The sequence below is a fragment of the Schistocerca piceifrons genome, chromosome 2 (assembly GCF_021461385.2).
Source record: "Schistocerca piceifrons isolate TAMUIC-IGC-003096 chromosome 2, iqSchPice1.1, whole genome shotgun sequence".
NCBI lineage: Eukaryota > Metazoa > Arthropoda > Insecta > Orthoptera > Acrididae > Schistocerca > Schistocerca piceifrons.
In genome coordinates this window covers 859,865,832-859,880,048 of record NC_060139.1, presented here as the reverse complement: position 1 = coordinate 859,880,048, position 14,217 = coordinate 859,865,832, and the positions used below count along the sequence as shown (strand labels likewise).

General features: G+C 38.5%; 1 protein-coding gene across 1 annotated transcript in view; it reads left to right on the top strand.

Annotated features, from left to right (window-relative positions):
• The window catches only part of LOC124775938 (NFX1-type zinc finger-containing protein 1-like), a 346,822-nt gene that overhangs the window by 221,409 nt on the left and 111,196 nt on the right, over positions 1-14,217 (top strand). Inside the window, exon 14 of the mRNA XM_047250783.1 lies at positions 11,561-11,672. Coding sequence (XP_047106739.1) covers positions 11,561-11,672 — 112 coding nt within the window. The remainder of the gene's footprint in view (positions 1-11,560; positions 11,673-14,217) is intronic.

The following is a 14,217-nucleotide window of genomic DNA, read 5'->3' as shown; positions in this document are numbered from 1 at the left end:
ATTGCAGTCCCCAGAAATCAATTTTTCCTTCTCATCCTATCTGGTAAGTCTCCCCTGACCCAGCATTTGGGGACTTTTCCAAACTGTAAACCCTTTTCCTAAACCTCTCCAGTCCTTTTCCTACACCCATCTTCCTCCTCCTTCAACCCTTCTGCCAGAAGAAGGAGCCAGTGGCTCTGAAAGGTTACATACATAATTCCTTTTTTTGAATGTGTATTCTCCTGCCACTGCTTTGAGAGTCATTTTTATCTTGTTTGTTCCAACATTTCACTGGAACCCAAACAGATCTTCCCTGAAGTCGGCCTCTACAATTTTCCCACTATTTTCTTTAAATAATTTATGTTGGTAGTTTGTGACATTCAGTAATATTCACTACTGTCAGCACCTGCCTTTTGCAGAATTTGAATTATTACATTCTTCTTTATATCTGAGAGTATTTTGCCTTTCTTGTATATCTTGCATACCTGGTGGAGTATGTGTTCATGACTTGCTCTCCCAGAATTCTCAGTACCTCTGAGGGAATACCATTTACTTCATGTGTGCGTTTTGGCTTAGGTCTTCAAGTGTTCTGACATATGCTTCTCATACCTTCACCTATTTCCTCTTCCGTAATACTGCCTTCAAGTTCATATCCCTTTTATAGCTCTTGTATATTGCTTCCACCTTCCAGCTTTCCCTTATTTGCTTAAATACTACTTTGCCATCTGAGCTCTAGATACTCATATAAGTTTATAAGTGCTTTCCATTTCTCCAAAGGTCCCTTTAATTTTCCTATACAGTAAAAACCTATTTTTTAATTACATCATTTTATGTTTTCTTGTTTTTTAAGTTTATTTTGGTCAGTCCCAACAGAATTCATGTTCTCTCAATATAATGCTTTCCCATCATTAACACTTCCATGTTACAACGTTCCTCACACTTTAAGTTTTCTTTGATGTTATCATGACCTTTAACATCGATCTTCATACAGATTTCTGCTAAAATTGAATCATATATTCCTGCTCAAAGTCATTCCTTGGATCAAAGCAGAAAACACGTGTTGGTGTGTTGAGTCACAGCCACCTGTATTACAGGTTCACATTGTTTGGAATGGTGGAAAAGTATGCTGAGTCACTGCATTCATGATAATAACGATCTGATGGTAGTGGCTCAAGTAGCAACCTTCCTTCTGCTCACTGTGATGTATTATGTCGGCTTTAATTTAATTTCACAGTCATTTATACAAATAAACACATCTTTTGGAGATGGCTGTCCATATAATGTGCTTTCAGGAATTGTTGTTACCTCCTTGTGAAGTACCCTAACCAATACTAGGTGCACAGCCTTAGGTTCATACGACCTGATGTCAGACATAAACATTCTTCGTCAAGAGGCCACGTAACATGATGAAAATTTCTGCCTTCTTTCTTGCCTAGGATATCCCTGAACTGAGTGACCTCCTTGTGAGCAACAAACTGTAGATTTTGTGTCTATTCTTCTCTGTTTGCAAAGACTACCATCTTCAGTGTTTTAACCAATATTGTGTTACAGGTTTTATTTACCATAATTTTATAATGATTATCAATAATAAGTCTGACATTGGAACACAAATATCTTTTTAATGTGGTTTCACAAAAGACTTTTTCTTCAGTGTTTGTACACCATTGGACATGACCCAAATGAAGAGGCAAACCTGCACTCGCATTTGCGTGTGTCAGCATTCAGCCACTGCCTTCTGATTATCACAATGGCTGTGGCTGAGTGCTGTGTTAGCACTCAGCCACCACCTTCACGGTAATCATGGGTGTTTCCTTCTTTGTTCTGATCATGTCCAATGGTGTAAATAAGCAAAAGTCTTCTGTGAAACCACATTAAAAAGATATTCACGTCCTAATGTGAGATTCATTATTGATAATCATTAAAAAAATGGCAGTAAATAAAATTTTGTAACACATTACTGGTTAAAATAGTAGCAGAGAATAATTGGCACAAAATCTACAGCTTGTTGTGTTTCCTGTGCTTTCCTGTATTTTACACTTTTTGGGTCAGACTGCTGAATAGTGTAGGGGGGGGGGGTTACTGTAGGTGGCATCTAACATTCCGATAACTTGTAAGCTGCGACCTTATGTTTGTCCTCTAACCATTCCTACTTATGCACTTTTTGTCAATTTCATTTTTTAGAAGCCTGTATTCCTCTTCACCTGCTCAGTTAATTGCATTTTTACATTTACTGCTTTCATAAGTTAAATTCAATATCGTCTCTGTGATCCAAATATTTCTACTAGGCCCTGTCTTTTTCCTATTTGATCCTCTACTGTCTTTCCCATTTCATCTTTGAACGCTACCCATTTGTCTTCTATTGTATTCCTTTCCCATTTCAGTTGAGCATTGCCTAATGCTCCCTCTGAAACTCACAACAACCTGTGGCTCCTTCAATTTATTCAGGTTCTATCATTATTAATGTCCTGTCTTTTTGCAGTTTCTCCAGTTTTAATCTGCAGTTCATAACTAATAAATTATGTTTGGTGCCCTCATCTGCTCCTGCAAATGTCTTTTAGTTTAGAATTTGGTTTCAGAATCTTTGTCTTACCATTATACAGGGTGCACATAAAGGCCGGGAACACTTTCAATTATTTATTGCACAAGAATTAAACATTGTACAGATGTCATACATATTGCATTTTGAAGAGAAACTCTGAAGTTTTTTTTTTTTTTTTTTTTACAAACATTTGATATGCGAACCATGAGTGACCCAGCAGACGTCAATACAGTAATCGAATTCTTGCCATACCCGTCCTAGGAGGGCACCATCGACTGTGGCAGTCGCTTCCCGTGTTCTCTCCCGGAGCTCTGCTACATCTCTTGGTAGAGACGGTACATATAACAGATCTTTAATGTGTCTACACAGAAAAAAGTGAGATCTGGTGATGGGGGAGCCCATTTCATGAAACAGCCGTCCCCTTCTGTAGCATTTGGCAGCTCCGTGTTCAGGCATCCACGAACTTCACGATGAAAATGGGGTGGAGACCCATCCTGCTGAAAGACGAATGGAGAGTCTGATTGCAATTTGAGGCATCAGCCACTGTCCAAGTAGGAATATCCAGTTACAGTGCTCTCGTTCGCATTCCACATGCACTTCAATCACATTGGGACGTCCGCTTGTCTTTGCCGGGCACAAGCAACCCATTGTAATGAATCTGTTGTGCCAGTAGTAAATGGCCTTCCTTGTTGATGGCTTCTTACCATACTTCGTTCTAAACATCCATTGCACAGTTGTATCACACTTGTTGTTGTCGAACTCCAACACACAGAAAGCTCACTCCACACCTGAACTCGCCTTGCGACTAGTGCTGACTAGCGGCAAATTACCAAACTATGCTGTGGCGGTATACATGAAAAATAACTTTCGGGGTTTCTCTTCAACATGGCATATGTGTGATTGCTGTTTAATGTTTGTTTCTTGTGCAATAAACAATTGAAAGTGTTCCCAGACTTCATGTACACCCTGTATAATTCACATGATACCTTCCAGTGTCTAAAGGTCTTTTCCACATATACATCCTTGTTACATGATTCTTAAACCAAATATTAGCTATGATTAAATTAAGCTCTGTGGGAAATTCTATGATTCCTTTCCCATCAGTACATGTTCTGATATTTTTCTTTCTTGTCTCTTATGTACTATCAAATACTGGTCTCCCATTATAATTAAAGTTTCATCTCCCTAGTTGTTGTTGTTGTTGTTGTTGTGGTCTTCATTCCTGAGACTGGTTTGATGCAGCTCTCCGTGGTACTCTATCCTGTGCAAGCTTCTTCATCTCCCAGTACCTACTGCAGCCTACAGCCTTCTGAATCTGCTTAGTGTTTCATCTCTTGGTCTCCCTCTACGATTTTTACCCTCCACGCTGCGCTCCAGTATTAAATTCTTGATGCCTCAGAACATGTCCTACCAACCGATCCCTTCTTCTAGTCAAGTTGTGCCACAAACTCATCTTCTCCCCAATTCTATTCAATACCTCATCATTAGTTACGTGATCTACCCATCTAATCTTCAGCATTCTTCTGTAGCACCACATCTTGATAGCTTCTATTCTCTTCTTGTCTAAACTATTTATCGACCATGTTTCACTTCCATACATGGCTACACTCCATACAAATACTTTCAGAAAAGACTCCCTGACACTTAAATCAATACTCGATGTTAACAAATTTCTCTTCTTCAGAAACGATTTCCTGTCCATTGCCAATCTACATTTTATATCCTCTTTACTTCGACCATCATCAGTTATTTTGCTGCTCAAATAGCAAAACTCCTTTACTACTTTAAGTGTCTCATTTCCTAATCTAATTCCCTCAGCATCACGCGATCTAACTCGACTACATTCCATTATCCTCGTTTTGCCTTTGTTGATGTTCATCTTATACCCTCCTTTCAAGACACTGTCCATTCCGTTCAACTGCTCTTCCAAGCCCTTTGCTGTCCCTGACAGAATTACAATGTCATCGGTGGACGTCAAAGTTTTTATTTCTTCTCCATGGATTTTAATACCTACTCCGCACTTTTCTTTTGTTTCCTCTACTGCTTGCTCAATATACAGATTGAATAGCATCGGGGAGAGGTTACAACCCTGTCTCACTCTCTTCCCAACCACTGCTTCCCTTTCATGCCCCTCGACTCTTGTAACTGCCATCTGATTTCTGTACAAATTGTAAATAGCCTTTTGCTCCCTGTATTTTACCCCTGCCACCTTCAGTATTTGAAAGAGAGTATTCCAGTCAACATTGTCAAAAGCTTTCTCTTAAGTCTGCAAATGCTAAAAACGTAGGTTTGCCTTTCCTTAATCTTTCTTCCAAGATAAGTCGTAGAGTCAGTATTGCCTCACGTGTTCCAACATTTCTATGGAATCCAAACTGATCTTCCCCGAGGTCGGCTTCTACTAGTTTTTCCATTCGTCTGTAAAGAATTTGTGTTAGTATTTTGCAGCTGTGATTTATTAAACTGATAGTTCGGTCTCCCTTAACTATCTGAATAACTTATTTTACCTCATTCAACCTCTTAATCATCTTTGGAGCTATTATGCATACAAACGTGTAATAATTTGGTGGGTGTTGGTTTTGTGTGTATGTGTAAATTGGTTACAGTAATGCATTCACTATTAGTCTGGTCTCCATAGGTACCTCTCTGTGATGGCTGCACCTATGTTACAGCTATCTGTACCATTGAGGCACACAGGCCGCCACACATTGGCAAGATCCATGGTTAATGGTGGGGGGGAGTATTCCTTTGAAGCTATCAGCGTAAGGAAAGATGGGGCATGTCTTAAAGAATACCAAACAGTGAATGTTCCTTTGAAGCTATCAGCGTAAGGAAAGATGGGGTGTGTCTTAAAGAATACCCAACAGTGAACTGGTTGTACCAAGCAAACCATTTATCAAGGAAATTACACAGACTAGAGTGACAGTGGTAGTGCTGCGTCTGGAATGGAGATCATTCTATCAGGTGAGAATCTTCAGAGATAGAAACAAGAGAAAATATTTGTTCTCACAGTATGCTGCTGTGATGAAATGGTCCTATTGTTTACATCAGAAACTGATACTGAAGATAGGCAGTGTTGTTACTTATAGAGGCATTTATTATACTCTGTTTACACTTCAAAAACCAGCAAATTTGATAAGTATTGAAGAATATAATATAACTGTCACCTTTTACCAGGGATACTGGTGGCCAGTAGGGGGGACATGACGTCATACAACTCTAAAACAGTTCACAACTTACAAGGTGTACAACTTTGCTTCTGCCATTTTTCCCCAACATTTGAGGCTTTAATGAAACAAATTGGTTACACATGCATCATTCAAAGTATTTTCCATCACTGGCCACTACTTTCTCCCATCTTTGGGGCAGTGTACGAGTCCTGCATCGAAAAAAATGGTCATCTTTTGAAGCTATCCATGAATCGATCCAATTCGTGACTTCTTCATGAGATTGGAAGTGTTGATCAGCTAGCCCATGTGCCATTGACCTAAACAGGTGATAGTCAGAGGGAGCAATGTCTGTAGAATACAGCAGTTGGGGTAGGACTTCATATTTTAACATTTCCAAGTACGTTCTGACCCCTTTTGCAATGTGGGATCGAGCGTTGTGCTGCAAAATCACTTTATCGTGCCTCTCACTGTATTGCGGCCATTTGTCTTTTAATGCTCTGCTCAAACGCATTAATTTCATTCAATAACGAGCAACTGTGATTGTTTCATTTGGTTTTAACACCTCATAGTACACAACGCCAAGTTGGTCCCACCAGATGCAGAGCATGATCTTGGATTCGTGAATATTCGGTGTGCCCGTTGACATGGAAGCATGGCCAGGATATCTCCATGATTTTTTGCATTTAGGGGTATCGTAATGAACCCATTTTTCATTCCCGATCACAATGTGATACAGAAATCCCTTCCGGTTTTGCCTCTGAAACATCTGTTCACAAACACACAAATGCCCTTCAACGTCTCGTGGTTTCAGCTCACACGGGACCCAAGTTCCTTATTTCTGAATCGTTCCAATAGCCTTGAGACATTTTGAAATGGCTTGCTGTGTCACTCCCACAAATTGCACCAACTCTTCTTGAGTTTGATGCAAGTCTTCACCCAGCAAAGTCTCTAATTCTTCATCTTCGAAAACATTCTCTCTTCCACCACTATGCTGGTCTACGATGTTAAAATCACCATTCTTGAAGCGTTGAAGCCACTCACTACATGTTCTTTCACTAATAGCATCCTTACCATATGTACTTCAGAGCATTCAATGAGACTCAGCTGCTGTTTTCTTCATATTGAAATAAAACATTAACACCTCCTGCAAATGACGAGAATTAGGCCCATAAACTGACATTTTCGACCAAGAACATCTTTATGATGCATACACAAATGTTTGAATGAGGTTATGTTAACCGAGGTCCAAACTAACTGCCTGACATCTGCGATCTGTTTCTTTCAACCACTACTTACCGGACCTATTTCATCTACGATTGTGAATAGTGAGTTGTTTGTCAAGTAAAGGTGGTCCAAAAAATATATATCATATTAAAAAAAAAAGCTGAAGAGAAACCCTTTTGAATGACAAGGTGTACACAACAAACAACTCAATATTTGTCTTAATAGGTAAAATGTAGATTAACACTCCATCAGACAATCGTCAGAATAATGCCTTTCCTCTTGCTCATACCTGATCCTCCCCATATAACCTCTAAACCAAATGTCCAATCATCCAAACCCCTAAAACTCTTTATCCACTTTCTGACCCCTATTAAATCTGCATTCCACCAATAGTAATGTTCCACAGCAGTTAGCTTAGGAAATATGAAAGCTACAAGATAAGAATATCATTGGGACATGAAAATGTGTCAGTGTTTTAAGGACAAAAAAAAGAATAAGTGTAAGTAATAATTTATTAATGTAACAATTATGGTGTGAATTGTTTTTTGACCTGTAAGTATTGCATGTACAAAAACTGTATTATTCCATATTAAATCTCCTGAAGATGGTTTAAAGTAAAAGGTGAAAGGTGTCCCACATGTATATAAATATAGGTTGCAGATAGAAGAAGGCATATTCTTGCTGGAGATTGTGGCCACACCCACACAAACTTCCTATATTTATTACATTTCTAGATTTAGAGAAAGATTTTGGTGATTAAAATATTACTGTATAGTGCCATGATAGTGTAAACCTTGTGCAGAATAATAATTTGATTGCTTTAGGAGTGAATGTAAGATTATCTGTGTTGGAAATGTTTCAGTTAATACTAGTAACTTGATTATGTCGAAAGATAATTTTTTTCCATATCCTTTTGTAAGTCTCCTGAAACTGTTCAAACTCAAATCTGTATGTATATTCATCTTACAATCTCAATGCACAGAGTTTACACAATATGGCTGGAAGAGTGTTATACATAGTGAAATGCATGATAAAACTGATGGCTAATAGTTAACAATGGTGGTATTGTATTTTTAATCTAATGAAATTTACTCCAATTAGGGCTTTAAAGTGAAGGTCGTGTGTTGCCTCACCATTAATCAAATCTTCCAAACCTTAAGGTAATAATTTAATTGGATAAATAAAAAATCTACTCACCAAGCGGTGGCAGAACACACACCTAAAAGAGAGTTGTAAGTAGGCAAGCATTTGGAGCCGGTGGCTCATTCTTCAGGCAGAAGGGCTGATGGGGAAGGAAGAGGGGTGAAGGAAAAGGCTGGAGAGGTCTAGGAAAAAGAGGTAGACTTTAGGAAAGTCACCCAAAACTGTGAGTCAAGGGAGACATCACACGAGATGAGAAGGAAAGACCGATTGTTGGGGACCGCATCATATGAGGTTTGAAAACCTGAGAGCTTAAAGCTGAAAGACAGGATAATATGCAAGACAGGGATTACTGCCTAAACGTCATGTATGACGTAATAAGAGTGAAAAACTAAGTAACAGAGACCTGCCAGCACTTTCGTTTGGTAAGTCACATCATCTTTGTTTTTAGATATATTTTTCCACCGTGGAATGTTTCCCTCTATTATGTTCATATCATTAATTTGAACCCAACAATTACGTTTGTTATTGTCACTGTTGCATTTCGAAATCTTTCCTGTCATCTTATTTTCTCTTTCTGTTTTTGCAAGTAGTTTCACTTTGTATTCCCCAAACTCTTTGCCTTTACAAATGTTTGCTTGTGTCTGTGTATGTACAGATGGATATGTGTGTGTGTGTGTGTGTGTGTGTGTGTGTGTGTGTGTGCGAGTGTACACCTGTCCTTTTTACCCCTAAGGTAAGTCTTTCCGCTCCCGGGATTGGAATAACTCCTTACCCTGTCCCTTAAAACCCACATCCTTTCGTCTTTCCCTCTCCTTCCCTCTTTCCTGATGAAGCAACCGTTTGTTGGGAAAGCTTGAATTTTGTGTATATGTTTGTGTTTGTTTGTGTGTCTATCGACCTGCCGGCACTTTTGTTTCGTAAGTCACATCATCTTTGTTTTCACAGTCACTTGTTGCCTCACCTTACTTTTGGTATAACCATCAAACCGTAGGCAGTTGATCAATATATCAAACTGTTTGACAGATGTCGTTCTAAATATTGGGCTTTCAGTCAGTCCTTGGCAAGTGGAGAGATCACATTTCATATTCAGATTTCAAGATGGATGCAAACATTACCACACCAAAAAAAGGGCATGAGTTTCTACAGAAATGGTGTTACAATAGTTAGTTCATTGTGTCATTCAGATTGGTTCTCACTGACAAAAGTTTATTATTTGTATGCCAAACAACACTGTCAATCATAGCTTGTTCAAACAAACACTCAAGATTGCAGGAATGTTGAGATTACCTAAGTTAGTAGCTTCACTCGTCAGTCCAGCTTATTGTCTCACTATGTTATGGCTTGGTGTTTTTGTTGGTTCTAGTGTTTTCCACACAAAATCATTATTTCTTTTATCTGGCATGCCACCTGTTTTCCATGTGTGTTCTCAACAATTATTTCTTGTTCATCTTCCAGTATTGTCACAGTTATCATCATCATCATCATCATCATCACTACTACTCTCACTTATTATGAGCCGGTTGTTATTGTTTTTTCTTCTCTAATAATCTTCTCTTGCTTAGGTAATTATAACGTCAGAATCAGCATCTGGGTAATCATTTTCCACCTCAGATTCATTACTGCTCTCTGGCAACCACTCTGAAAGTTTCATCTCTAAAATGCTTCTGTTGTGTACATGATTTGACAGTGAGAAGGTACTGTGGAAGAGATAGTGACGAACAGAACAGTGATGTGACAGGGAACATTTAAAAAACCCTTAAAGGTCTCTCAGGCTATGTTTCAGTTCAAGGGTTAAATAAACATCCCAATTAACATCATCTCTGCCTCATAGCAGATACGAAAAATACCTACTGATATGCTACATATTACTGTGTCAATTACACACCATTAAATACTGAGATTAGCGTGGATAAAATATAGAGAGTGAAAGCTTATCTACAACCAGAATGCAGTTATAAGAGTTGAACAGGTGAAAATGAGGCAGTAATAAGTAAAGCAGAGTTGTAGCCTATCCCCAATGTTATTCAATCTGTACCTTGGGCAAATAATAATTGGAAACAAAGATAAATTTAGAAAAGAAATTAAAGTTCACAGAGAAAAAATAAAAGCATTGATATTTCATGATGAGTGTGTATTTGTATCAGGCATGGCAAAGGAGTTGGAAGCTAAGTTTAACTGTGTGGTTAATGTGTTTAGAAGAGAATATTGTATGAACCTCAGCAAAAGTAAAACACGAATAATGGAATGTAGTCAAATTAAGTCAGGCAGTGCTGAGGGAATTAGGTTAAAAAATGAGATGCTGAACAACAGTTGAAGATGTGTTTTGCTGTTTGTGGACCAAGATAACTTACGATGGTTAAAGTAAGGAAGAAATAAAATTCAGACTTGTAATAGCAAGAAACACTTTCCTGGAAAAGGGAAATAATTACCATCTGATACTAATTTGAGTGTTACATCGTCAGGCATGTAGCTATTTCATGAATTTAATGGTAAGTGTATTTGCATCTCATTCTGTTGTGCTTCATAGTTATTTTCTGTTGTTGAATACTTCACTGTTATCTTTTTATACAAATTATGAATGATTATTCCACCACCTATTACTTGCAGCAGCCTTATAGCTACTTGCTTTATTTCATGAGTTAGCACTATCAGTATTCCGCAATCTACACTGAAATTTGGATTTTCGTTTTTTTTTAAGCTACATTAATGAGTTAAATATCTTTTTAAATATGGTAAGGAAAATTCTGGCTGAGTGGAGATAATTTAGAAGTGAAGCTAACAACTCACCACCTAGTGAAAGTAGGCACACCATAAAGAATGATAACTTCGCTAGCTTTCAGATGAATCATTTTCTGACCTAAAGTATGCATACAGATACGCACACATACATGCATGTGTCCGCACACACACGCACACACACACATCTACATTGTGCCATCTAAATTCGGAATGTGAGGACTGCAGTTCACCAGTGTGTGTGTGTGTGGGTGGGGGGGGGGGGGGGGGGGGGGTGGATGGGTGCGTGCGCGCACACACTCTAACTCAAAAAGGATTCACAAGCTGCAACATGGTCACAAATAGAACTGTGGTCCAGAAAGTGTAGAATAAATTTGTTTTATTTCTGTCTTATAACCACAAAATTGTTAGCTCCTTAGACTACCAGTTTTGGTCAGCGATGAGCATCTTCTGATGTTTTAAAGCATTTCTATTACATTAGGGCATGTTTTAAAACAGATCTGAAGATGGTAATTGCTGATTGAAACTGGTGGTCTAAGGACCTAATGATTTTGTAATCATATACAGAAATAAAACAAATTCATTCTACAAAAAGTGATTCATCTGAGAGCTAGCGAAGTTTTCATTCATTTTTGTTTGACTTTTGACAATATCTTTCTCATGGTTGTTCAATCATTATTTGTATATAAATAAAACTTTGTTTGTATTTATGGCTGTAATATTACAGTTTGTCATAATATGTCCATTGAATGAGTTGTCTTTTTACTTACAGCTGCAATGTTGATTGTGCAAAAAGTTGCCCGCCTTGTAAGCAGAAGTGCGAATATCGATGCAAGCATTCACGTTGCAGTTTGAAATGCGGTGTTCCTTGTACACCCTGCAGGGTAAGTATTGTCAGAAGCAGTGCTAACAGTTAGTTACTAAAGTGTGTACCATTCTTGACAATTGCAATTTTTAAAATCCGAATGACTTTTATACCTAACTATGTCCAATGTCTCTTCCTCTCTTAGAAACGTGCATGTGGACGGACACACACACACACACACACACACACACACACACACACACTCTCTCTCTCTCTCTCTCTCTCTCTCTCTCTCTCTCTCTCTCTCTCTCTCTCTCTCTCTCTCTCTCTCTGTCAGAAACAGTCGTAACAGTTAGTATCTAAAGTTTGTACCATTTTTCAGGGTGTATACGTGGACGAAGAAAAAAAATTCCCGGATTTCTCGGTTAAAAATACACTTTCTCCTGGATGAAAATACACTCTTTGTGTGTTAAGTAACACTATACTCTTTCATAGAACTGTAAAACTTATCAATCCTTTCAATGGTTGTGGTTTTATACACTGGCATAGAATTTCCCGGCACTTTAGAAAATGAAACTTGGGGAAAAACCCATTTTGGAAAGTTGTCTGATGTGCAGCAACATGTACACTGCATATTTTCGTATTACAAAAGTATAAATTCGAATTCAAAATCGAGATTGCAATGCACTTTTGTAAGCCAGTTGCAGCTCATGTCAAGCGATCTTGCCAGTCAATGACAACGGATATTCAGAGCATAGGACACTTGATGTAGTCAACCAATAGCAACATCACTCGTTAAGTATCACATACACACAAATAGGAAAAGGTAATGGTTTAAATTAATATACATAGTTTTGCCTCTGCCTGGCAGTTAAGTATGAATTGCAGAGTAACCATGTAGATGTATAAATGTGGTCACTAACATTAATAAGCTGTAAGAGTAGCTAAGCTTTCATACATAATGTTGATATTTTTTGCACGTGTTATACTTTAAGATACATCACACAAATGTGACAGTAAAATTTATAACAACAATACAAATGTCTGATCTTCTGGGCTCTAAAATATTCTAAATGGTCATCTTCGAAGATTTGACTTTTGAATGAGAGTCAAACGCTCTGTGATTTAAGTTTTTCATCGGACATTCATGCACAGAGTTCATCTTGCGTAAAAGGAAATTTACTTTGAAAGTAATGCTTTTCAAACAACCATTCAGAATATTTTCCAGCAACCTGTTAGAAATAGATTCGCTTCGGCAGTTGCCAGAGTGCGCCAGGTAACAGGTGTCGCTGTGCTTGCGCAGCTACGATGGCACAGGAAGCCCGTATGTTTGTATGTCTAAAACATTAAAACATCTTACATTGTGGTACAAAAGAAACAAGACATTAGAGGATACTCCAAGAGCATGGGAATTTTGTGGACCATACTAAAATGCATAATTAGGCTTAAAGTGCACATTCGTATGTCCAGATTCTGATTTAAATTTTCTTGGAGTATCAGTACTGTATTATCTCATGTTTGGTTCTTTATTATGGCATAATGCCATACGTTCTAGAAGATGAAAACGTGAACTTGAAATATAGCGAACAGTTGAAATGACTGCCTCAGCGGAAAAGATTAACAAAAGTCAAATTTCTTTAAAAACCGACAAAAATAACTTCTTTGCTCTGCAAGGCGATTAACGCTTGACTGTCAGAAAGGTGGAAACAAAATAAAATCGGAAACTAAAATCTGAAACTAATAACATATTTTGATGAATGTACTAGTGGATAGGCAGATGATGAGCAGCCTCATAGATGTTAAGGTCATTCCATCTGAGGCCTTAGACAGTGACCATCGGCTGTTGGTAGCCACCCTGAGAGAGAAAAAAGATAGGAGGGCAACAGATATACGGGAGAAAAGGTTGAAGACATGGATGCTGAAAGAGGATGAACGGAGGACCCAGTACCAGACACTGGTCAGGAAGAAGCTGCCAAAGGAAGATCAGAGAACAGTGGAAGAAGAGTGGGGAGATTTTAAGAGGGCTCTAGTTGAGGCAGCTGAGACTGTGTGCGGAAGAACTAGCACAAAGAGGAGAAGTAAGGAAACCCCATGGTGGAACAACACATGTAAAGAGGCAGTACTTCGAAAGAACAAAGCCTTCAGAGAATGGTTCCAGACCCGAACAGAGGAAGCTAGGGTAAAATATAAGGAAAGCAAGAAAGCGGCACAGACCATAGTAAGGGCGGAGAAGAAGAAGTGGATGGAAAAATGGACAAGAATGTTAGAAGAGGACAGTGAAGGGAACAAAAAAGTACTTTACACCATGGTAAGAAATAAGAGGAACGACAGAAGCGAGTGCCTGAGGATCATGGATAATAATGGAAGAGTTGTGGAGGAAATGTATGAGCTCAAAAAGATTTGGAAGGAGTACTTTGAAGATCTGTTGAATGCCGCCAAGCGGGTAACTAACAGCGTTGGAGAGCCTAAGGCTGCAGACGATTATAATAGTGGGGAAATTGATGATCTAACTTGGAATGAAGTGGAAGAAGCCATAAAGAGGATGAAAAGGGGCAAGGCACCAGGTTGGGATGAAGTAACAGTGGATATGATACGAGCAGCAGGAGAAGTAGGAACCCAGTGGC